We start from the raw sequence: 25,110 nt of genomic DNA, 5'->3' as shown, positions 1-25,110 counted from the left end.
CTGTAGCTAGCTGGGAAAGGATTTATAAAATTCAATAAAACTGTCTTACCTGAGCTGCTGTAAAGTTTACCAAGAAATAGTTTCCATTTTCAAAGGTATCTGCAAGCAAGAGAAAAAGAATAAGCAACTGCTCATTGTTTCAACAATAACAGATAATCTTTCATGCAGTCAGAAAATATTTCATTGGGATCACAAGTAATGATCCATAAATCATGACAGCAGCACTAAAGATAGTAGCTGAGAGAATATTTCACCCCAGGTTAGTGTGGGGATGTACCTATGGAAGAGGGTATTTTTGAGGTGAGCATCAGGAGATTGCAAATACAAGAGAATCTGGATTAATAGACACCATAGGTGAAAAGGCATGGAGGCTACTGATTGCAACAGCAAAGAATCTGCCTGCAGTACAGGAGACCTGGCTTTGATCCCTGGGTAAGGAAGATCCCCTGGGGAAGGGAATGGCTACCCACTCCCCAGAATTCTTGCCTGGAGAATTCTGCAGACAGAGGAGCTTGACAGGCTATAGTCCATGCAGTCACAAAGAGTGGGACACGACTGAGCAACTAACACACAGCAAGTGCATAGCCTTGAGAATTCACATGGCTGTGATGATAAAGGCTTAGAGTTGGGGAGATTGGTTAGGAATTTGTGCTCTCAAGTGAAATTGACATAGATTCAAATTTCCACTTTTGTATTACTGTGAAAACTCTGGGAAATTACTTAACATTTCATCATCTGTAGACTGGAGATGCTAATAGTACCCAGCTCAAGGCAATGAGGTCTACAACATGCCGCTTGTGTTGATAAGTGCTCAAAATTTGTTGTTTACAATCATCATCGAAGTCATCATCATCTCTACCTTCCTAGTTCCTCTCTCCCTACTCTTAGCTCATCCTTCCGCAGTGTTCCAGATCCTAAGGCCTCCGCCTCAGCTTGTAACATCTGTGTGTTCAACTCGAAATTCAACCATATATCCACCACTCTTCAGCTCCTGTGTTTCTTTTGTTTTCCCCCACTGAATCTGGTCCTTTCAAAATCACCAGTGATAAAGTATATTAAATTTCAATATCTCATCATGATGTTCAAGATTTTTAGCCTCTTTAGTTGACATCTGTTTTACTCATTCTCCTATGTGGCTAAACGCCTGTTTCATAAAAGTCAGTTTCATTTCGTGTTTTATTCTTGGCCCTAGTCAACATTTCATCTCTAATCAATATGCCCACATAGTCTCTCCCTGACCCAATAATAGTCTTTGTTTTTTAAATTAACTCCACTCTCGTGGAAATGAACTCTTGTAAACCCATATTTTAAAACTGAGCTTTGGCTAGAAAGTGAACATAAGAAAACACCATAGCCTATTTTAGCAGTTTTAATATAATATTTTTAAAGAATGAGATTCTGTTCATATAAGCTATTTAAGATTAACTTTGAGCTAACTATTGAATCTCCTTAAATCTAAGTAAATTTTTAAAAATAATTACAATCAGTTAAGAGAAAAATTAAATTAAATCTATACTTGTATCTTCATATTTTAAATTTTAATTTCTAGGGCTGGTGAAAAAGGGAAAAGTGGTTCTGCATAGACCTTAAATAGTGTAAAAAGTTTAAAACTTGCTCGGAGTATTAATTTTTAACTTTAGGGCTAGAATATATTTGTTGTAGGAACCTGAAGTTTTATTGGAGAAGGACATGGCAACCCACTCCAGTATTCTTGCCTGGGAAATCCCACAGACAGAGGAGCCTGGTGGGCTACAGTCCATAGGGTCACAAAAAGAGTTGGATATGACGTACCGACTAAACAACAAAGTTTTATATAAAATTGTTTTTTCCCTCCTATTTTTGAATTATATTGCTCATAGCGAGCTGATTTTACACACTAACTTTGGTGCTATAAACCCAATATGATATCAATCATCTAGTCCTAATCAGCTCAAGCTGTATAAAAGGATTCTTGTTGTTTAGTTGCTAAGTCCTGTCTGACTCTTTTGCAACCTCATGGATGGTAGCCTGCCAGGCTCTTCTGTCCACGGGATTTTCCAGGCAAGAATTCTGGAGTGGGTTGCCATGTCCTTCCCTATCCAGGAATCAAACCTGCGTCTCCTGCACTGGCAGGAGGATTATTTACCACTGAGCCATCAGGGAAGCCGGAAAGGATTCCAGATTCCCTTAAAACATTGGTTCTCAACCAGCAGCAGTTCTGCTGGTGAAACGTAGCAGTTATCTAGAGACCCATTGGTTGTTACATTTTGGAGCTGGAGAGAGTGTTTTAGCATCTAGTGGGTAAAGGGTGGGGGTGTATAAACATCGTATAATTAATGGTTCAACCACAACCAATAAAGAATTCAGTTCAGTTCAGTCACTCAGTTGTGCCTGATTCTTTGCGACCCCATGAATCGCAGCACGCCAGGACTCCCTGTCCCTCACCAACTCCCAGAGTTCACCCAAACTCATGTGCATCAAGTTGGTGATGCCATCCAGCCATCTTATCCTCTGGCGTCCCCTTCTCCTCCTGCCCCCAATCCCTCCCAGAATCAGGGTCTTTTCCAATGAGTCAACTCTTTGCATGAGGTGGCCAAAGTATTGGAGCTTCAGCCTCAGCATTAGTCCTTCCAATGAACACCCAGGACTGATCTCCTTTAGGATGGACTGGTTGGATCTCTTTGCAGTCCAAGGGATTCTCAAGAGTCTTCTCCAACACCACAGTTCAAAAGCATCAATTCTTTGGTGCTCAGCTTTCTTTACAGTCCAACTCTCACATCCATACATGACCACTGGAAAAACTATAGCCTTGACAACAACTTGCCTTTGTTGGCAATGTCTCTGCTTTTTAATAAACTATCTAGGTTGGTCATAACTTTCCTTCCAAGGAGTAAGCATCTTTTAATTTCATGGCTACAATCACCATCTGCAGTGATTCTGGAGCACCAAAAATAAAGTCTGACACTGTTTCCACTGTTTCCCATCTATTTCCCATGAAGTGATGGGACCAGATGCCAGGATCCTAGTTTTCTAAATGTTGAGCTTTAAGCCAACTTTTTCACTCTCCTCTTTCACTTTCATCAAGAGGCGTTTTAGTTCCTTTTCACTTTCTGCCATAAGGGTGGTGTCATCTGCATATCTGAGGTTATTGATATTTCTCCTGGTAATTTTGATTCCAGCTTGTGCTTCTTCCAGCCCAGTGTTTCTCATGATGTACTCTGTATATAAGTTAAATAAGCAGGGTGACAATATACAGCCTTGATGTACTCCTTTTCCTATTTGGAATCAATCAGTTGTTCCATGTCCAGTTCTAACTGTTGCTTCCTGACCTGCATATAGGTTTCTCAAATCTAGCCTCAAATGTCAATGTTATCAAGGTTGAGAAAACCTGCACAAATAAAGGCACTTTCTTAAAAAAGAAGAGAATTCTTGCTCCCTAATTTCAAAAATTACTTCAGGGACTCCCCTAGTACTCCAGTGGTTGAGACTTTGCCTTCCAATACAGGGTTTGTGAGTTCAGACTCTGGTGGGAGAGCTAAGATCCCACAAGCCTCAAGGCCAAAAGCCCAAAACACAAAACAGAAGCAATATTGCAACAAATTAAATAAAGACTTTAAAAGTGGTCCATATAAAAAATATCTTTTTAAAAAAGCTACTTCAAAGCAGTTATAATCAAGACAGTGTGCTACTGGCCGTTAATACTGTTGCTATAATTTTCTGCTGACCAAACAAATTCTTGACTGAAGTTTCATCTTTCACATACACTTCACTTAAGGAAAAATATGTACTTCCTAATAGATGGGAACATCTTAGCCCATTAATAAACACAGTTCTTAGATTTAAAAACTGACATTGTGGCATATTATTTTCTTGTAAGGTTCAAGTCCCACTCCCTTAAAAGTTGGCTTGGGTGGCTAGTTAATCTCTTTTCTCTGATTTTGGGGCTTTTTGTTGTTATGCTAACCACTCTGATTAAAATGTAAAATAACTTAAAAGCTTGTAATGGAAATGTATTACTTATCTTGCATATTAATGATACATTTTATTCAGCAACTCTGTTTCAGGAATTCTATCTATACATTAAATCTGCATAAAATCTACATGATAAGTAATTTCTTGCAGATTTGAAAACTGAGGAAATACAAGCACAGAGATATAAAGCTATAAAGCTTCCCAAAAGATATGCAATTAATAAATGCCTGAAATGGTATTTGAAGCCAGACCTATTGAATTCCAATACATCACATGTCTCTCCATAGAGTTAACTTAAAAAACAAATCCAGAGACTAAATGGAACTTTGAAAACAAAAGTAATCTAATTCCTTTATATCCCTCCATTTTTTGCCAGTTCCACCTATAAATGAGCAAAAAGAAAATAATTTGAAAAACATCTCTCTTATATACTGTATTAAAGGAATATAGCCTTCTAAAGTATCCATACATGCTGCTGCTGCTGCTGCTAAGTCGGTTCAGTCGTGTCCAACTCTGTGCGACCCCATAGACGGCAGCCCAACAGGATCCCCCGTCCCTGGGATTCTCCAGGCAAGAATATTGGAGTGGGTTGCCATTTTCCTTCTCCATATCCATACATGAAGAAGAGTAATTTAAAATGCCACTTGCAACAACATCAAAAACTTAGAAATACTTAGGATAACTTAACAAAATATGTGCAAGACCCATGCACTGAAAATTATAAAACATTGCTGAAGTAATTAAAGAATACTTTCACTTACTTACTTACTTAATTGAAGATGAGATAGAGAGGGAGATAGATAACCCTAAATTTATCTTTAGTATCAATGCATTTCTGTTAAAGTTCTAATAAGCTTTTTGTTAGGTATTGACAAGTTGATTTAAAAATTTTTATGAAATCCAGAGGAACTACAATAAGCAAATCTGAAACTACTTTAGTCAAGACAATATGATAGTGGCATAAGGATTAAACCTTTAGATCAATAGAAAAACTAACCCAAAATAAACTCTCAGCCACATATAACCTATTGGTAGCTAACAGAAATGTCAGGAAAATAAAACAAGGAAAAAAGATTATACTTTCAAGAAAGCGGTGCTTGATCAGCTGAACAAACATGGGGGGAAATGAACCTGGACTATTACATACATATAAAATATAATACTAATGAGGTGGAGTTCCTAATATATAAAAGCTAAGACTGTAAAACTGGTAACCTTCAGTTAGGCTATGTGACATGATTTATGATAAATAATATATATTTGGTCTTCATCAGGGGGCTTCCCTGGCAGAGCAAGTGGTAAAGTATCCTTCTGCCACAGCAGAAGACGCAAGAAGATCCCTTGGAGTAAGAAATGGCAACCCACTCCAGTATTCCTGTCTAGAAAGTCCATGGACAGAGAAGCTGCTATAGAAGCCTAGATCTGGAATTTCAAGTGAAGAGAGCAATCAAGGTGCCTTTTGTTATGTTAATGAGGTGACTTTTGGAAAGCGTCTCAGGATGATGGCTGTGTGCTGTGTGTTGTTCTTAGTCACTCAGTCTGTCCGACTCTTTGCGACCCCATCAACTATAGCCTGCCTGGCTCCTCTGTCCATGGGGATTCTCCAGGCAAGAATACTGGAGTGGGTTGCCATGCCCTTCTCCAGGGGATCATCCCAACCCAGGGATCAAACCCAGGTCTCCCACTAGTTGCCAGAATAACCAACCATCAGTCTTACTCTGAGACCTCTGGAAGGGAGAGGGGTTGGAGATTGCATCAGTAGCCAATGGCCAAGGATTTAAACACCATGCCTATGTAATGAAGCTTTCAAAAAAAAAAAAAAAAAAACAAAAACCAGCAACAACAACATCAAAACCCAAAGAATGAGGTCCAGAGAACTTAGGGGTTGGAACACACATGGAAATGTGTGGAGAGGGACACACCTGGAATGGGCAGGGGAGCTCTACAAGGCTTCCCTCATACTTGCCCTATGCATTGCTTCTATCTGGCTATTTCTGAGTTGTATCCTTGTATAATAAACCCATAAACTATTATGCAAAATGTTTCTCTGACGTCTGCTACCCACTCTAGCAAATTAATCCAACCTGAGGAGGGTGTCATGGGACCCTCCGATTTATAGTTGGTCATTCAGAAGCACAGATGACAACCTGGACTTGCAGCTGGCATCAGAAGAGGGAGAGGAAGGCAGGAGGAGGAAGTCTAGTGAAACCGACCCCTTAACCTTGGGATCTGACATTATCTCCAGTAGTTAGTGTCAGAATTGAATTGAATTGTAGCACACACAGCTGGTGTCCCAGAATTGCTTGTTGGTGTGGAAAAACACTCACATACACATATGTTGGAATCGGTACCAGAACACTTTTTAGGCTAAGACACAAGAAGCACAAATCATATAAGAAAAGCATGAATAAATTGATGTCTAATCAAAATTAAAGTTACTCTTTGCCAGACACCATCATGGAATTGAAAAGGCAAGTTACAGACAGGGAGAACCAACCATATATTTGATAAAAGATGGTAAAACACATAACTCATAGAACTCAATGATAAAGACAAATGACAATAAAAAAATAGGTGAAGGACTTGAACCTCACATAAGAAGGTATATGAAGTGAGAGTCACTCAGTCGTATCCAACTCTTTGTGACCCCACAGAATATACAGTCCATGAAATTCTGCAGGCCAGAATACTGGAGTGGGGAGCCTTTCTCTTCTCCAGGGGATCTTCTCAACCCAGGGATTGAACCCAGGTCTCCTGCATTGGAGGTAGATTCTTTACCAGCTGAGCCACAGGGAAGCCAAGAATACTGGAGTGGGTAGCTTATCCCTTCTCCAGCGGATCTTCCTGACTCAGCTATCGAACCAGGGTCTCTTGCATTGCAGGCAGATTCTTTACCAACTGAGCTATCAGGGAAGGCCTAAGAATGTATATAAATAACCAATAAACACATGATAAGATGCTCAACATCAAGGAAGTGCAAATCACATCCATAATGAAATGCACTATACACCTACTAGAATTTAAAATTTTTAAATTAATTCTTAGTGTTGGTGAGGATGTAGAAAACTGGAACTCTTAATTAGTAATGTTAGTAATAGAAAATAGTATACTTTAGAAAATAATTTGGTATTTTCTTCAACCAGTAAACATACACTTGTCACATGACCAGGCCCAGCAATTCCATTTCCAGGATTTTACCCAAGAGAAGTGAAAACATATGTTACAAAATGACTTATACTCAAATAACCATGGCAGGTTATAGGTAATAGTAAAAAATATGAAACAACTAATATGTTTATCAGTAAGTAAATGGATAAATTGTGGTACTCCCACAAGGTGATTATTCAGGAGTCAAAAGCAATGAACTCTTATATGCAATAAAATGGATGAATCCTTAAAAATATTTTGCTAGGTGGAAGAGGCTAAACACAAAGAGGACATACTGTGGGATTCTATTTACATAAAACCTAGAAAAGACAAATCTAATTCATAATGTCAGAAAGCAGATCAGTGGTTGTCAGAGACTGGAAATATAAACTTGGAGTGGGGGGCAGTTTGCTGGAAAGAAGTAGGAGGGCTTTGTGTTTACAAAAATATTCTACATATTTATTGTGATAGTAGCAAACCAACAATTGTATACATTTGTCAAAACATATATTAATAGAACTGTAAACTTAAAATGGATATGCTTTATGTAGGTGTATCAAGTTAATTAGAAAGCAATAATTTTACTTTTAGGAATCTACCCTATGGAACTAATCTGAACTACAAACAAATGTGAATATTCAATGCTGTTATTTGATAACAATAAAAACTGAAAACGTCCTGCACATGGAATAACTATAGAAAGACAAATTATGGAATATCCTCTCAATAGAATGTGATAATCATAAGGTGTGATATTGGTAAGGTATATAAAATAATATCTAGACATATTTGTGTCATTATTTTTAAGTGCAAAGAAACAGGATTCACAAATTAAATATGGCAACCCATTTCAGTACTCCTGCCTGTAAAATTCTATGAATGGAGGATCCTGATAGGCTATAGTTCACAGGGTCGCAAAGAGTTGAACATGACTGACCGACTTCACTTCATTTCACTTCACTTCACTTCATGTTTTCAACCAGAGGAGGAAATGACAACCCACCCCAGAATTAATGCCTGGAGAATCCCATGGACTGAGGAGTTATGGTCCATAGAGTCGCAAAGAGTTGGACATGACTGAAGCGACTGAGCATGCATAGTTTCAGCATTATTGAAAGTTAACCATTATTTTAAGTAAAATGAAAGCAAAAGGTGCTACTGCAAAAATATTAACTGGTTTTAATTTTTTTCTAATTTTTTATCTCTAAAATGTTTTCTTTAATGATAATATGTTTATTCTTGTAATGAATAAAATCAAAAGGAGGAAACCTTTAGAAATATTTTACTTTTGTAAATAAAGAAAAAATATTTTATTTTATTAAAAAAAAACTATAAATTCAGTAACTGCTACCTGTTACAAGATTAGAATGTTCTGGTCCACAGTAATAAAGTATTGGAAAACGGACATCAGTTGGTGAGAGACTGTAAATCTACAACAATGCCCGAGGAAGAGGGTATTCCAGTCATAGTGGCAAGCACCAATTTTCTAAGATAGAACTATCGTGTTCCTAGACTGGGAAGAAAAAGTACACAAAGCAATATTTCATTGACATAATTATTCTTTTGACAACTTTAATTCCCAAATTCTGAGACACTAAGAAATTTTCTAAGCTCTAATATGTTTCCTGAGTTGGCCTGTGTTAAAAAAGTGTTAGTCACTCAGTCATATCTGTCTCTTTGAGACCCTGGACTGTAGCCTGCCAGGCTCCTCTGTCTATGGGATTTCCCAGGCAAGGATACTGGAGTGGGTTGCCATTTCCTTCTCCAGGGGGTCTTCCCAACCCAGGGATTGAGCCCAGTCTTGTGCATTGCAGGTAGATTCTTTACTGTTTGAGCCACCACTTGGAGGCAAAGGGTGTCTGGTTCTAGATGGTTGGCCAAAATCGAGGCAGATCTATGAACCACTGAGAGCGGATAGTCAGCTTGGTATTTGCAGTAACACTCTTATCAGAATGGGAAAGTTATAGGGAGATCAAGTCCCCCAGCTGAATCTATAATATCAAATTGATGATCTTACAAAGCTGGGGACCCTATACCCTTCTATTACAATTATAGCATAATATATATGAGAAACAAAAGTTGCAAAAATCCTCCCAACACCACTGCCTTATTAATAGTAGTAATAGAAACAGATTTTCAGTTCATGCCAATTATATCCTGAGCCTCCATGTATGGCTTTCCTGAATGCTGTATGTGGACCCAGGAAAGTTCCTACTCACCAATGCTTTGTCCATCATCCCAGAACAGCTGACCTTCAGCTCTCCCATTGTCATCCAAAGCAACAATCAATCCCATATATTTCTGTCGGCTATTAAAAGAAAAGTTATTTTTCTACAGACTGCAGGTTGTAAGAATGAAGGGCAGCTTCTTTTGAAAATATATAGTCATCCAGAAAAAAAGTAAATGCATTAAAAAACACCTAAAATTCTAAAAACAGATGAGATCAAATAAAATATATTTAAAAGCTAACAGAATAAAATGTTTATATTTTAATGAAACATTCAATACAACTTTAATCTCCAAAAATCAAATACATACATGCTACTTACATACATATTATAAGTAATATAAGAAGCTTCTCCCCCCCACAAAAAAACAATCATTTAGCAGCTTCCAGATTGCTGTAGAAAACAATGCAGTGTACTTATCCTGCATTCACAACTTTCCATGGCCTGATACTAACCAGCTTGACTTTTATTTACTTTATCTCCTTTATCAGTGCTCCAGTTAAACTCAGCATGAATGGTTTACTGTCCTCCAAATTAAGTTCATTTTTCACCTTTAGTTCTTTAATCCTCCCAGTATATCCCTTTCTCTTGTTTTCATACATTCAAATTCTATTATTCAAGACTCAGCCCAGAGCTGAAACCATAATTTTTACAGCACAAGAGTGAAAGCTAACTTCCGTCTTTGAGTGGTTACTACTCTTGTTATGTATGTCTCCCTTGACATAACATGTTCTATTTTGTGTAGTGTGTGTGTGTGTGTGTGTGTGTGTATAATTTCTCTTGAGTTCACCAAAGTAGACCTCAGGATAAGTACTAAAACTCTGGGTAGACATCACAAATCAAAGAGCTCACTCCTATTCCCGAATTTTTAAATACTGTGGAGAAAGGTACATGATACTACCCTCGGGAAAACATACCTTGAACCTTTGACACAGAAGCTCTGTAGCTTCTGTAACAGATAAAAGTCTCCCCAAGACTGACTTCATGAACTCATTCTCCCCCAGATCCCTCTTGGAAGGGATCTCTATCAGAGAGTACTTGGAAGGTACTCTCAGAATCAGATTAATGAAACTGTCCATATTTAGTTTATCCTCCATTGAGGTGGGCCACTTCCTAAAAGTGGCCTCATTATAGGAAAGCGAGGCCAACAAACACCACCTGTCCCTTACCTGGAGTGAGTGTTCATCGCAGGTTCTTGCCAAGGCAGGATGTAGCCTCCTCTGATATGAAGGTTGATATGGTCCAGGGGAGCCTCCAGGACTTTCCACTCACCTGTTGATTCATTGCCAGATCCCTAGAAGGGAGAAAGTAGGCAAGGAATGATGACCAGAAAAACACATGAAATCAGTGCCTGCTTTATCACAAGTCCTTCCTTTCCAAGAAAATCAGCAAAATATTGCAAATCGAAGCAGGGAATCTCTGGTTTTCAGCTTTGCTAAAACCTCTAAAAATCTAGCCTTTTTCTCTGTATTGTCCAGAAAAGGTAGGTGGTTGGGGAGGAGTCAGTGTAACATAGGCATCAGATTTTCTACTATTTATGGTTTTATGGATAATTTTATTTAAGCAAACTTTGCATGGCTGAAAGACTGAAACTTACTGCCTTAGAAAATACGTGCTTGGAAGTCAGGAGAAAGTTCCAGGCCCCTCTCTCTACCTGCAGGGACCAACCCGGGTCCAGAAACAATGTTAGTTCTTACCGTGCTGTAGTCATACCAACGGGCTCTGGGAAAGTAAGCCTGGACCTGGAAAGTGTTCTGAAACACAAAATCAACATGTCGTTATGAATATGCCAATAATTTACTTTTAATTTTTAAAATTATCTCTAGAAATAAGATTAAAAAGGGAACTTGATTAACGACTTTAAGAGTTGGAAAGGTTTTATTGAGAAAGATCCTAGGAAATTCTTCTTTAAACACAAAGAAACATAACATTTATGAAAAGGTAGATTTGGCAACGATGCAACATGACAAGACACCAAAATGAGAATCCTTCGTGGGGGTAAAGTTTCCATTAATGGAGATCTTGAAAAACAATCAAGATCTCCCTTAGACGTTCTAGAAATGCATTTGCCTGAAAACAGTGAGCTGGATAAGACAACCTGTAGGGCTACCTTTGTGGCTCAGTGATAAGGAATCCAATCCACCTGACAATGCAGGAGACACAGGTTCAATGCCTGGTCAGGGAAGATCCCACTTGCCACTAAGCACAGAGCAACTCAGTTTGTGCGCCACAGCTACTGAGCCCGTGCTCTGGAGCCCAACTACTAAGCCCACGTGTCCTAAAGCCCGTGCTCTACAACAAGAGAGGCCACCACAGTGAGAAACCCTCACAGCACAGCTAGAGAGTAGGCGCCGCTCACAACTAGAGAAAAGCCCACATAACAACAATGACCTAGCACAGCCAAAAACACCCACAAAGATCTATAAAACGCCCTTCCTGTTCTTTAGATCATATGATCGGAGGGTATCTGAGCCACAGCGGAAAACTCACATTTTCCAGCACGGGGCTAATTAAGATGGCAGGGCCCAGCATGAACTGATGGTCTATATCCCATGTTGTGCGTTCCTCTGTAAACCTTAAAGGAAAAAATGTGAACAGTACGCCCATATTGTTATGACAGTTGCAGAGGGTTATTCCCAAGACATCCCAGACTTGTCACTTGGGGAAGCCAGCTCTACTCACTCATGGAGAAGGGGTCGGACCACAGTGCTGCCCTCAGCGTGAGCCTTATGCATCAGAGTATAGAGGTAAGGCAGCAGAGTATATCTGGTCTGGAGGACTTTTCTTGAGAACATCTCAAAGGCTGAGTCCCAGGCCACAGGATCTTGTCTCTAAAAGGGTAAAGGAGCAAGTGGAAGGTTACCTCCTCCTTCCTAGCAGTATGAGAAAAGGACCAGCACACACATATGGGCTTTCCTGGTGGTTCAGTGGTGAAGAATCCCCCTGCCAATACAGGAGACATAAGTTTGATCACTAATCTGCGAGTAACTCCTGGAGAAGGAAATGGCAACTTACTCCAGTATTCTTGCCTGGGAAATCCCATAGACAGAGGAGCCTGGCAGGCTACAGTCTATGGGGTCATAAAGAGTCGGATTTAGTGACTAAGCACTCACTCACAGGCACATATCCCATATGTAGGTTACACATCCTTTTTCCTCTAACTTCTAGCTTCCTCTTTCCCTCCATCTGCCATCTTTATAAACTGGAGTTTCTTGCTTCCTTTTCTTTTCATGAACCCTTCAGGATGGGGTCTAGCCTTGGTCCTGCACGTGTGTAGAGAGAGATGGGTCTCCATGCAGCACTGACGTAACTCAGTGAGATTTAAGTAAAATACAAACCCATCATTTCTAAAAGCAAAGGGAGCCTCTTTTTATTTCAGCTCCATAGGGAGCCATAAACATTTCTCCTCATAGGCATTAATAACCCAAGAGATGGGAACAAGTATATTCTTGAAAAATGGTTGGTAGTCTGGGCTTTTGAACTCTGTGGATTTTCCAGGCAATGGAGTTGCTGGTGATTTTATAATTTTTCATCATACAAATAAGTATGATGTTCTTGAGCATTAAGAAGAAGTGGTGGGGTTTCCCTGATGGCTCAGTGGTAAAGAATCTACCTGCCAGTTCGGGAGACACAAGTTAAATCCCTGATCTGGGAAGATCCCATATGCTGCAGAGCATCTATGCCGGTGCACCACAGCTATTGAGCCCGTGCTCTAGAGCCCGGGAGCCAAAACTACTCAGCCCAAGCTGCTGCAACCACTAACGCCCACAAGCCCTAGAACCCACGCTCCACAACAACAGAAGCCACTGCAATGAGAAGCCTGCACACGGCAACTAGAGACTAGGCCCTCCTCGCAGCAACTAGAGGAAAAGTCCACATGGCAATGAGGGCCCAGTACAGCCAAAAATAAACAAATACACAAATAAAATTATAAGAGGAAGTTGTGATGTGAGGACACGAAACACCCACACCGTAACCCACTTCCCTCACCCTGGTCCCGAATGTGTTGTGGTTCCTGGAAAATGGATAAAATGCCCCCAGCTGCATCCAGCGAACACACATCTCATACTCAGCATCTCCAAAGAATCCACAGATGTCTGCTCCTGTCTGAGAAGATGCAAAATCAGAGCTTATTTTAGGTGGGACTTTGTGGGCTTCAGACACACTGAAATCTGAACTAGGAGATTCATCATGGCCCCAGTAGGACTTACATAAGAGATTCCAAAGAGACTGAATTCCATCATGCCTGCAGGGAGAAGATACAGCTGCATTGGACACAGGAGAGCAGACCGTGGGAAGGGTAGGTTTGACCTGTCTCTTCTGTTCCACATTTGGAAGTTCTGAGCCGCTCATGGTGAAAATGTCAAAAGATGGGTGTGCAGTAAAACTCACACACACACAGAGCACTCAGCTCCCATGGCTTTCACTGACCGCATGGATGATGATTAGACATGACCAACCCTGCTGAAGAGCACTCCAGTCCCCTCCCCACCTGGAGAGGCCCCAGGATGAGAGCCCACACACCAATGATTGACTTTTTCAGCTGGTCCCACGCGGCCGTGTTGTCGCCCAGCCAGTGTCCTCCCCAGCGGCCAGAAGAGGGGAAAGTGGAGCGAGTGATGACGATCCCTCGCTGTCCCGTCACCTCCTGCACGGCTCTGCTCGGAGAGGGACAAGGAGGTGAGCTGAGGGTGAATTTGAGGCTGGACAGTTGAGGAACTTTAGCATTAAGAGTAGCTGCAGCCTGGAGTGTAAGGCAGCAGAGTGCTGCTCCATTTTGAACCAGAAAGCATCTGCTATTTAAGTAATGCTGAGTCCCAATCAACTTCCCAGCAGAACAACTGCAGATAGAGCGTCAACTAAAATATGGATTTCTTTTTCTTTAAAAATTTTTTTAATTAAAAAATGCTATCTTATTTTGGAATATAGTTGATTAACAATATGTGGATTTCTTTTCTTTAAAAAATTTAATTAGCTGTCTACTTCTAGGTATGAGGAGGGCTGGGGTATAAGGTATTCATAGAACAATTACTCTACCCCAGGTATTGTACTGGTCATGCTCACCTGTGCAGTCTCACAACCCTGGCCTCCTTTTCCTGTCAGGAAACTGAGGCTCAAATAAGAGAGATAATTTGTCAGTCATTTAAAGAGCAAAGAGGTAGATCTGGCACCCAAATAAAAGTATATACGACTCAGCTCCCTTTGGTAATATGCTGTCTACTAGGCTAATCCTCAAAACGCAGGAAAAACTTTGCATAGAGGGACAAATACACATAAAAGATGTTTAAATATTTATCAATGGAAGGTCAGTCTTCTGTAAAATGCTTTAGCCCAAAAATGAAAACAAGGTATAAGAGAAAAATCAGTGGAGCAAAAGAGAAAATCTATTGATAGATGCTGGTGTATGATATAATCCAAATATTTGCTAAAGAAAGCATCACATCAATAGGCAGAGATAAAGTATTCAGTAAGTGATGCCAGGAAAAGAAGCTAGCTATAGGGGAAACGAATCCATTTAGGTTACTGCCAATATTTCACACGAGTCCAAAAGTGGACAGGGATGTGTGGGCATGCATGTGCACACACACACACACACACACACCCCAGTGAGAGGTAATGAAGGCAAGAAATAAGGCAGGGGTATCCCCAGTGGCTCAACGGTAAAGAATCCTCCTGCAATGCAGGAGCAGAAGATGCAGGTTCTATGAAGATCCCGGGGAGGGGGACGTGGCAACCCACTCCAGTCTTCTTGCCTGGAGAATCCCCATGGACAGAGGAGCCTGGCGGGCTACAGTCCATAGGGTTGCAGAGTAGGACATGACTGCGGAGACTTAGCACATACACATAGAATAAGGGTGGATGCCCGTGATGCAAAGAACTTGGTCCCTGACCGTGTCAGAACTCTAGACATTTACAGCCATGGGAAGAAATGAAAATTGTCTCACTGGCCAATGACAAAAGCACACTCACTCGTACGTGGGTCTGGTCTGGGCCCAGCCATAAAGGTTGTGCACGTCATAGTGGCGCACCGGTGAGCCATCGGGCAGCACCTGCTGGCTCTCCATGCACAGGGTCCTGCTGCTCAGGCCCCGGTCCCGGGACTCCAAGTCTGGGAGGAAATGCAGAGTTAATTCTTACAAAACCTGATTTGCACATTCACAGAAATGCCCATCTTCACATTTCTCTACTTCAGCCAATAACCTCGTTACCAATAACAGCTCCAGTTTTAAGAATTTTTTGTTATCAGGGTCCTGTGGCTGCTTAATTAATGAAAGGTAAGGACAGGGTATGGAGCCAGGAAGGGCACCCTTCTATTTGCTCCGACTCCAATAGCTACAGGGGGCTGCCATAGCCCAGTTAGGACACGATAAACCCCTCTGTGGTTATGATCGTCTCGTCCACTAGATGGTAACGTTCTCAAGGGAACAGGTCCTATTTCATCACTGCACTAATACGGCTAAAGCTTTCTGATTTGTCATCACTTATCTGATACACAGATACTAAATTAAGGAAAGAAGGAGAAAAAGGCAGAAAAGAAGGAAGGAAGGAGAAAGGACGGGAGGAAGGGAGAGAGGAAGGAAGGAAAGAGCTAGTGAGCCATAGGAAGCCTAGCAGTGACCCACAACTCAGGAAATGTGGAGTCCACGAATTACTGGGACAGTGCTCTTAATGAAGTGAGTCACTTCCTCCCCTAGGCAAGAGTTCAAGTAAGGTACGAGTTCAAGGTAAGCAAAGAGTTCAACCTGTAAGGTGTTCAACTCCTAAGACACCTTTAAACCCAAGGTCCATTGATATTCTGTTTCTTTTTTTACCACGGGACAAACAGGGAATATCTTTCATGTAGGTTCTGTGAACATGGGCAGAAGGAGTGACAAAACTAGATTTCCATCATCTAATCAAGAGTGAAGTGTGTATGTAGGGTGTGTGTGTGTGTGTGGTAGGTGTATATGTGTGTCTTTGTGGTATATGTGTAGTATGTTGCAGTGTGTGTGATGTGCGTGGTGTGTGACATGTCTGTATATGTGCATGTGTGGTGTGTGTGCAGTGTAATGTGTGGTATGTATGTATGGTGTGTGTGGTGTGCAGGGGGTGATTTGGAGTTTCAGTTACCAGTTCATATTCATCACTATAATCAGATACACATCATTGCTTGGTTTCTTTCATACCATATCATGCTATTATTTCTATGCTTGATTAGTTGTTTATTTGCACTTATTCAAAGTTATTCTATTTGGGATTTTATGTCAGATTTAAAAGTGTTTTCTTGCCAAAATTAGGCTTCACTTTGACAATAACAGGAAAATTTGCAAGGCTTTTGAGCAGAGAAGTAATTTGGTGAAGACATCATTTTACATACATGGCACATACGGTGGATTATTAAGAATTTCATCACTGCAGCCCCTGACAGATCCATTCACAAAGTTCGATGGTTCATTCATGTTCTGCAATGAGATAGCAAAAAAAAAAAATTCTGTGGGTCAGAGGCAGCATGGACCTTCCTATAGATGACACTGACCTCACAGAGACGAGGTCAAATTTACGACAGCTAGTTGCATCACTGATTCTGTGTAATCCCAACCCAAAAGGATTCTAAGAAATCATTTTTGTTTAAGAAGAGTGTTAAACCTCTAGTTTACTTGGTATTTTTAGACTTGTGAGGATTGGCTTATAGTGAGAAAATACTGAAATTAGGCTGGAATCATGACCTAAGTAAATCTCCTTTTGATTCATCTCCCCACACAAGCCCATCTTTTCTATGTGTGGATGACTCACTTTTTATCCATGGCTAATGGTTATCATAATCTCCTCATTATCAATAGTTTAGATTATTGATTCTGACATCAGCATAGACCTAAAACCAGGAGAAAGCTCTAACTTTCTACAGTAGATACCGTCCTAAAAAGTTAACTCAGAAACAAATCTAGAAATCAAAGAATACTTGCAGGAATCTATTACTTAAATGCAAGAAATAGCAGTTCCTGAGGTGAATATTCACAGCCTACATTACCAATGGAAAACTTAAAATATTGTATATTAGGTGATCTTAAGTGAAAGTGAAAGTGAAGTTGTGTCCGACTCTTTGTGACCCCGTGGACTGTAGCCCACCAGGCTCCTCCAGCCATGGGATTTTCCAGGCAAGAGTACTGGAGTGGGTTGCCATTTCCTTCTCCAGGGGATCTTCCTGACCCAAGGATTGAACCCAGGTCTCCACATTGCAGGCAGACACTTTTACTGTCTGAGCCACCAGGGAAGCCCCTGGTGATCTTAAGTAGGACATACTAAAATGCAAAGGCAAGCTGTTTGGGAGGACTCTTGGCTACTGGAGTTATTCAGCTACACCTTTCTCGAAGTGGAACAAACACCACACAGCTGTTGGGATCTGTGTTCCTCAGGGCTCCCCCCATCTCTTCACAGTTTAGGTTAATCTGTGTCCTTTTGTGCACCTGCTCTGGGTCTGCCTATCCTGGTGGTGGCCAGGGAAGCCCCAGGGCCACCAGTGGGCTGAGAGGTTTGTCACTGGGTCAATGGCAAACTTCAGCCTGGCTCAGACTGGAGAAGCTCTTCAGAGGTGACCTGGAATATGCTCGGGAGCTCAGACCACTGCACAGTGGAGGAGGAAACTGGGGCACTGATATGCTTCCCACTCCTAGAAAAATACCAATAGAGTAGCCTTTGAATGTGTGTCCCAGAGACATCTCAGGAAGCCCTGCTCTTAAGCCCAACCAACAAGCGTAGCAAGCATCGGAATGGACCTTTGAAGCCAGAGTTTTCCCAGCTCTGTGATGAATATCTGTTGCCTCTGATCCATACCTTGCCCACCCCTGACCCTGCCCTGTATCACATGATGGGCTCTTGGGCTCCTTTAGCACTGGCCTCTGTGTAGGTCTGGCCAATAGAAAGCACTGGCAAGAGGTTAGAGGGTGGGAGCTAAGAAAAGTCAGGTATGTGTCCCTCTTTCTTTTTCAGGCAGAAATTTGAGCCGTGGCTCATTGCCTTCAGGGACTCCAACTTCCACCAGGCAGTATGTCCCTGGGCAGACATACAATTCTCTCTGGTCTTCCTGGTGGTCCCAGCACCTCAGCTCTATAACAGCATCCCTCTCATCCACTCCTCCAGCCCTAGCTTGCTGCTTTAGTAGGTTCTGAGTTATCTCCCTGTGTTTTGACTGCTAGTGTTTTCAAAGAAAGGCATGAAAGATGACTTACAATCCACAATCCATCAAACTTCAAGCTCTTCCCTGGCTCTCGAGGGTTTCTGTAGAGCTCTTCTATTTCCCTCTTCCACCAGGCAGCCGTGCTATTCCGCAAGAAGTCAGGAAAAGCAACGTGGGCTTTGTACAACTGTAAGGATGACACACGCTCTTATGGGGGGTCTCAGCCTGTCTGGGAAGGGGGGTCCATGAGGACCAGGAAGGGGAGACAAGCAGGTATTTGTGCAAGGCTTTGCCCACTAGGTGTGTGCCCTAACCTCATATCAGTGGCTGCAGCTGCACCGAGTTTACTGTGGACACACACACACCAGAGAAGGTGACTCCATTCTCTCTTTTCCTAGTAGGTTAAATAGTCTTTAAGTCCCATTTTAAACATGGGATTCATTTTACGATTAGGCATGTTATCATATAAACAGGAAAATTAACTGTCAGTGCCTAAACAGTCAAACTTCAGAGCACAAGTGCTTTTTCCCCATTGGCCAAATCAAGGAGATCAGTCATGCAGGGAAGTGTGAGCTGTAGTGTGGATGGGATGCTGGATGCCCAAGACTGATGTGGCATCAAGTGCTGAGTCAAGGCCATTGCTCCTTTCAACTGGCCAGCACTTTCTTCTATATGTAGATGATTCGTTAAAACCCAATCTGTTCATAACCTCGCCAGTGAAAAGATTCCAGACTTTCCTTCATTATTTTTCAAGCAACATTAAGTTCAAACAAAATACAACCCATTGAAGGTGCACATGTAAAGGTATTTCATACATGATTCCCTTCTATACAATTCCAGTTTAGCTACCTGTTGGGTTTTCCATTTGGGGAAAATTTTGCTTCCAGAAAATTACCTGTTGACAAGTATACTCAATTCAGAGCTACTTAACCAAACAACAAGGTAAAACTCATAAGTATCCAGATGTTTAGAACCATGTAGACAAAAATCCATGTGTTACTGTACCTTAACCTGAGTTTCGTGATCAAGGGACCCATCCACATTCACGTTGGGCAGATCTGGCCAAACCTAGAAAAAAAAAAGAAAAAGAAAAATTAAAACCTTTAAAAGGCATTGCACACAGACCATGAGATGTTTCATATGTTAGACTCTAATGACATGCTCCTGCTGGTGCTGCTAAGTCACGTCAGTCGTGTCCAACTCTGTGCGACCCCATAGACAGCAGCCCACCAGGCTCCTCCGTCCCTGGGATTCTCCAGGCAAGAACACTGAAGTGGGTTGCCATTTCCTTCTCCAATGCATGAAAGTGAAAAGTTAAAGTGAAGTCGCTCAGTCATGTCCGACTCTTAGCGACCCCATGGACTGTAGCCTACCAGGCTCCTCCATACATGGGATTTCCCAGGCAAGAGTACTGGAGTAGGGTGCCATTGCCTTCTCCCTAATGACATGCATCTCCATATAATTCCAGGGGATATTTGCCATTAATTAAATTGCAAAGTCTGAATATATGAAATTTTGTTAGGTGAATATAGGTTGGGATCTCTTGATTCATTCTATCAGTTTTCAAAATTTTACTTTTGAATGTTATTAACTAAATCCCTTCTAAGCACATCCTCTGTACAATCACTTTGCAAATGATGATTTTTTTCGCTGATTTGCCTATCACAGGCTTAAAACAAATTTCCCCTTATAAAAAATACATATTAAGTGTATGTACTCTAAAGGAATAAGATTGATTTCTGTTCACAACCCATACGCTTAGCCTCAATGCTTTTAAGCAGTATCACAACTTACTAGGGATCCCAAGTATACACAGCATTAAAAAATTCATAGTACCAACCAATTTCATCCATAATTAGAAGGACATTAACTATATACAGTTTGGACTTCCTTGGTGGCTCAAACGATAAAGCGTCAGCCTACAATGCGGGAGACCCAGGTTTAATCCCTGGGTTGGGAAGATCTCCTGGAGAAGGAAATGGCAACTCACTCCAGTATTCTTGCCTGAAATATCCCATGGACAGAGGAACCTGATAGGCTGTAGTCCATGGTGTCGCGAAGAATCAAACACAACTGAGCGACTTCACTTTCACTTTTCAACTATATACATTGATTCATTCATTCCACAAATACTGAACATTTACTATATGCCAGGCTCACTTCTATAATCTGTATCTGCTGAGCCTTAAGTAAGAAACAATCCTTGTTTTCTCCAAGTTCACAGATGAAACATAAGCACTAGGTTGTATGTTACACTCCCTGAGAGTTGCAATATAGAAAAGGGAGAACAAAGCTGGTCTTTGAATGCTTCCTAAGAGTGAATATTTAAGTTGGCCTTGAAGTGCAGGTATTATTTGGGTAAGTTGGGAAGGAAACATTCAAAGGCACTTGAACAGGGCATTAACCCAGAGCAGGAGTGTTGCAGCAAAACAGAAACAAGTGAACAGCCTTTGGCACATACCAGCCAAACAGTTTGGCTACAGCCAAAGGCTGTACATATAGGCTAACAGCCTACAATCGTTTTGGTTATTCTTTAGCTGTTACTACTAACAGACTCTCGAGAAACCTGTACGCAGGTCAGGAAGCAATAGTTAGAATTGGACATGGAACAACAGACTGGCTCCAAATAGGGAAAGGAGTATGTGAAGGCTGTATATTGTCACCCTGTTTATTTAACTTAAATACAGAGTACATCATGAGAAACGCTGGACTGGATGAAACACAAGCTGAAATCGAGATTGCTGGGAGAAATATCAGTAACCTCAGATATGCAGATGACACCACACTTATGGCAGAAAGTGAAGAAGAACTAAAGAGCCTCATGATGAAAGTGAAAGAGGAGAATGAAAAAGTTGGCTTAAAACTCAACATTCAGAAAACTAAGATCATGGCATCTGGTCCCATCACTTCATGACAAACAGATGGGGAAACAATGGAAACTGATAGACTTTACTTTGGGGGGCTCCAAAATCACTGCAGATGGTGACTGCAGCCATGAAATTAAAAGACACTTACTCCTTGGAAGAAAAGTTATGACCAACCTAGACAACATATTAAAAAGCAGAGACCTTACTTTGCCAACAAAGGTCCGTCTAGTCAAAGCTGTGGTTTTTCCAGTAGTCATGTATGGATGTGAGAGTTGGACTATAAAGAAAGCTGAGCACTGAAGAATTGATGCTTTTGAACTGTGGTGTTGGAGAAGACTCTTGAGAGTCCTTTGGACTGCAATGAGATCCAACCAGTCCATCCTAAAGGAAATCAGTCCTGAATAGTCATTGGAAGGACTGATGCTGAAGCTGAAATGCCAATACTTTGACCACCTGATGTGAAGAACTGACTCATTGAAAAAGACCCTGATGCTGGGAAAGATTGAAAGCAGGAGGACAAGGGGATGACAGAGGATGAGATGGTTGGATGGCATCACCAACTCAATGGACATGCGCTTGAATAAACCCTGGGAGTTGGTGATGGACAGATAGACCTGGTGTGCTGCAGTCCATGGGGTTGCAGAGTCAGATACGACTGAGAGACTGAACTGAACTGAACTAACAGACACTTGTAGCTGGACTTGTACTTCACAAAACTAATTACTCTCTGACTCCATATAGATTATACTCTACACTTGGCATTCCTCTCCTCCGAAACTCCCTGTAGCATTCTCCATTTCAGAAAGAAGGTCCTGGGCTGATAACTTCAGGGACACCAGACTTGGCTGCTGAGTTGCCTGATGCCAGCTGTGGCCATTTTGAAACTTTGCAGCAAAAAAAAAAAAATTTAAGACATTCAAGAGGATATAAAACCTCTCCCTATTCCTAAGAGAGAAGGGCACAATTATTGAGTCACTAGTCTGCTGTTTTTCCCTTTTGCCTGGTAAAAATAATAAAGCTAATCTTTTCTATTTCCTCCAAATGTTGTCTCTGTATTTCCATTCAGCATCGGTAGACAGGGAGCCAAGATTCTGGCAACAAGCTGAAGCAGCATGGGATATTTACAGAGCAACCCTGGCTAAGAGCTACTGTCATCCAGAGTCAGGAAGTCCACTTAAAATCTGGTTGCTAAGAATCAAACAATGAGTTTGAGGATTGAGGCCACAAAAGGGAATGAAAGGAGATAAGAGGAGGAGATTAATTCATAGCATTCAGTGATTTATTTAGACACTGATTAAGCATCCTGGGTCAAAAATGAGAGTGGGTGACTGAGAGACAGATTTCAAAGTCCTTTTCAAAGGGATTCTTTATCTTTGTTAAATGACCAATTGGCATATATAAGGGGTGGGTCATTGGAATACTTCCAGACAATAAAACAAGGCTCACTGATATTTTAGAGGATTAGACCTGAAACCTCAGCCTTATTAATGTTTATTGAGCTAATCAGTATCAGACAGATTTCTACTCATTCATAATTTATAAATTACCCAATATATTTTTCCAAGAGTTATTGCATCTCTCTTAATCAATTGTGATACTGATTAATTACAGGCACCTTATCCAAAATCTTACCTTTCCCCAGACAATATCGCTGTTGTCTGGCCATTTGATGAACACATCACTTTCCTTCCCTCTGGTGAATGTGAGATACTGGGTCTCATTGCCAGAAATGGCTGGGTCCTGCAGCGAAAGGGTTCAAAACAGCAGACATGAGAAAAACACCACCAAGAAATCTCCTCTCTAAATTTTTAGCAATTCACAGTACAGAAAAAAATGGTGAGAAAGAAATACAACACACCACACACACACACAGACACACACACACACACACACACATATCCCATGGATAATTGAGAGCAAAAAACTATATTGATGTTTCGCTATAACATTATTCTGTTATTTTTTTGGCTGGCATGTGGGATCTTAGTTCCCCAACCAGGGATCAAACCCATGCCCCCTGCATTGAAGTGTGGAGTCTTAACCACTGGACCACCAGGGAAGTCCCTCTCTATAACATTCTTGAGGGAAAAAGTATGCTAAAGTTTGAAAACCATTCCTGGAGATAAACCAGGTTAATAAAACATTACTCTCAAGTGGAGAAGTCTAACTGATTGTGTTTCCACAATGTAATGGCAATAGTCCTTAAGAACATGAAATTCCTTTCTTCTATTCTGTGACCCAGCTTGTCTATCTCAAGTTCCCTTCCCTGTTCAATCTATTTCATACCTGCCTCAACTGCTCTCTAAATAGCATCATATTTCACAACTGTCATAGAAATTGTCACTACCTATCTGAAACTATCTTTTTTTTTAATGTTTATTTATTGGGGGTCTCCCTCCAAAAGAATAAAATCACTGTAAGAAAAAGGACATCTTATTCTCTTAGATTATAAATACATTTTTTAGTAGAGTGATTTTCAAAGACCCAATGTTTAGTCAATACTTGAATGAATGAATGAACAAAAGTCAGAAAATAAAGCTGTAATTTCTGGAAGCTAGAAGGAAGGATCATTTGTAGGTAACTAGTTCTGTGTTTGACAAGATACAGCTTGCAATGTAAAATGTGTGCTCACTTGCTCAGTCAAGCCCAACTCTTTGTGACCCCATGGACTGTAGCCTTCCAGGCTCCTTCTGCCCATGGGATTTCCCAGGCAAGAATACTGGAGTGAGTTGCCATTTCCTCTTCCAGGGGATCTTCCCAATCCAGGGATTGAATCATTGCCTCTTGTCTCCTGCATTAGCAGGCAGATTCTTTATCACTGTACCACCTGGTACGCCCCCAATATGAAATAATAAACTGATATTCTGGATCTTAAATCAGTTGTTTGTGAATTTAATTAATAAGAAATAAGTCCCTTAAACCTCACCATTGTTGAGTACTGGTAATGGTAACTTAAAAGGTTTTTGAGCACCTAAGGGAAAAATGAGATTAAGATACAGACATTTTATCCTAGGCATAGCCTAAAACAGTGAGACACACTCTCTCTCTTCTTTACTGGTTTTTTTTTTTTTTTTTTGGAGGCTATATCTAGTGTTACACACTCTATTGTATTTTTGGATATTAACTAGTATTTCAGTTTTCTAACTCTACCAAAAGAATGTAATAATAAATTACCTCCCAATAACACAGTTATGAAAAATAAATATTGCAATCCATCACCTTTAAAAGCCATTTTCATTCATTCTTCCTTTGTTTATTTGCTTTTTAATACTTAAAAAAATTATAGATTCATAAGTTACAAAAAATGTTTAGGGAGGTCTGTATTTTTCATCCAGATTCCCTCAATGGTACTAGTTTTGAACTATAGAAGCAGAAAACAGGATCTAATGTTTCTAAACACCTACCAGAACAAGAACAAATCTTGTGCCATTTTTCTTCATTTGCTCAATCAGGAGGCCAAGATTTTGAAAGCTGGGGCTGAGAGTGAAGTCCAGCTTCCGGTCCATGTAGTCGATGTCAACATGCTGGACATCCTGTAGAAGGAAGCAAGCAGGATACTTGGGCCCGTGTGGCAGGAGCTCCTCAGGGGACGCAAACTGCTTGGCCAGGCTCTGGCCCTGCTGCCTGCAGACTCCAGACCAGGCCTCCCTAAAATCTTTCTCTGTTACTCTCCTAGACTGACTTTTCAATTTTGCTGATTGAAATTGCTTTCTGATCCCTACATCCAGCTCACCGGTCCCCATTCTTTCTCATTCTGCTCCTC

The 25,110-nt window shown here is 40.9% G+C and overlaps 1 protein-coding gene across 1 annotated transcript in view; it reads right to left on the bottom strand.

Moving 5' to 3' along the window:
• Positions 1–25,110, bottom strand: part of MGAM (maltase-glucoamylase) — a 190,282-nt gene that overhangs the window by 8,852 nt on the left and 156,320 nt on the right. The window contains exons 54-68 of the mRNA XM_055589393.1: positions 24,752–24,880; positions 22,980–23,087; positions 19,486–19,548; positions 18,533–18,667; positions 16,684–16,768; positions 15,297–15,435; positions 13,851–13,984; positions 13,538–13,572; positions 13,317–13,433; positions 12,009–12,157; positions 11,817–11,901; positions 11,024–11,080; positions 10,496–10,620; positions 9,318–9,406; positions 50–99 (exon numbers count right to left, since the gene is read on the bottom strand). Coding sequence (XP_055445368.1) covers positions 50–99; positions 9,318–9,406; positions 10,496–10,620; positions 11,024–11,080; positions 11,817–11,901; positions 12,009–12,157; positions 13,317–13,433; positions 13,538–13,572; positions 13,851–13,984; positions 15,297–15,435; positions 16,684–16,768; positions 18,533–18,667; positions 19,486–19,548; positions 22,980–23,087; positions 24,752–24,880 — 1,500 coding nt within the window. The remainder of the gene's footprint in view (positions 1–49; positions 100–9,317; positions 9,407–10,495; positions 10,621–11,023; positions 11,081–11,816; positions 11,902–12,008; positions 12,158–13,316; positions 13,434–13,537; positions 13,573–13,850; positions 13,985–15,296; positions 15,436–16,683; positions 16,769–18,532; positions 18,668–19,485; positions 19,549–22,979; positions 23,088–24,751; positions 24,881–25,110) is intronic.

Source organism: Bubalus kerabau, chromosome 8 (assembly GCF_029407905.1).
Source record: "Bubalus kerabau isolate K-KA32 ecotype Philippines breed swamp buffalo chromosome 8, PCC_UOA_SB_1v2, whole genome shotgun sequence".
NCBI classification, from domain to species: domain Eukaryota; kingdom Metazoa; phylum Chordata; class Mammalia; order Artiodactyla; family Bovidae; genus Bubalus; species Bubalus kerabau.
The sequence above is the reverse complement of the archived record's forward strand: the minus strand, read 5'-3'. Positions and strand labels throughout refer to the sequence as shown.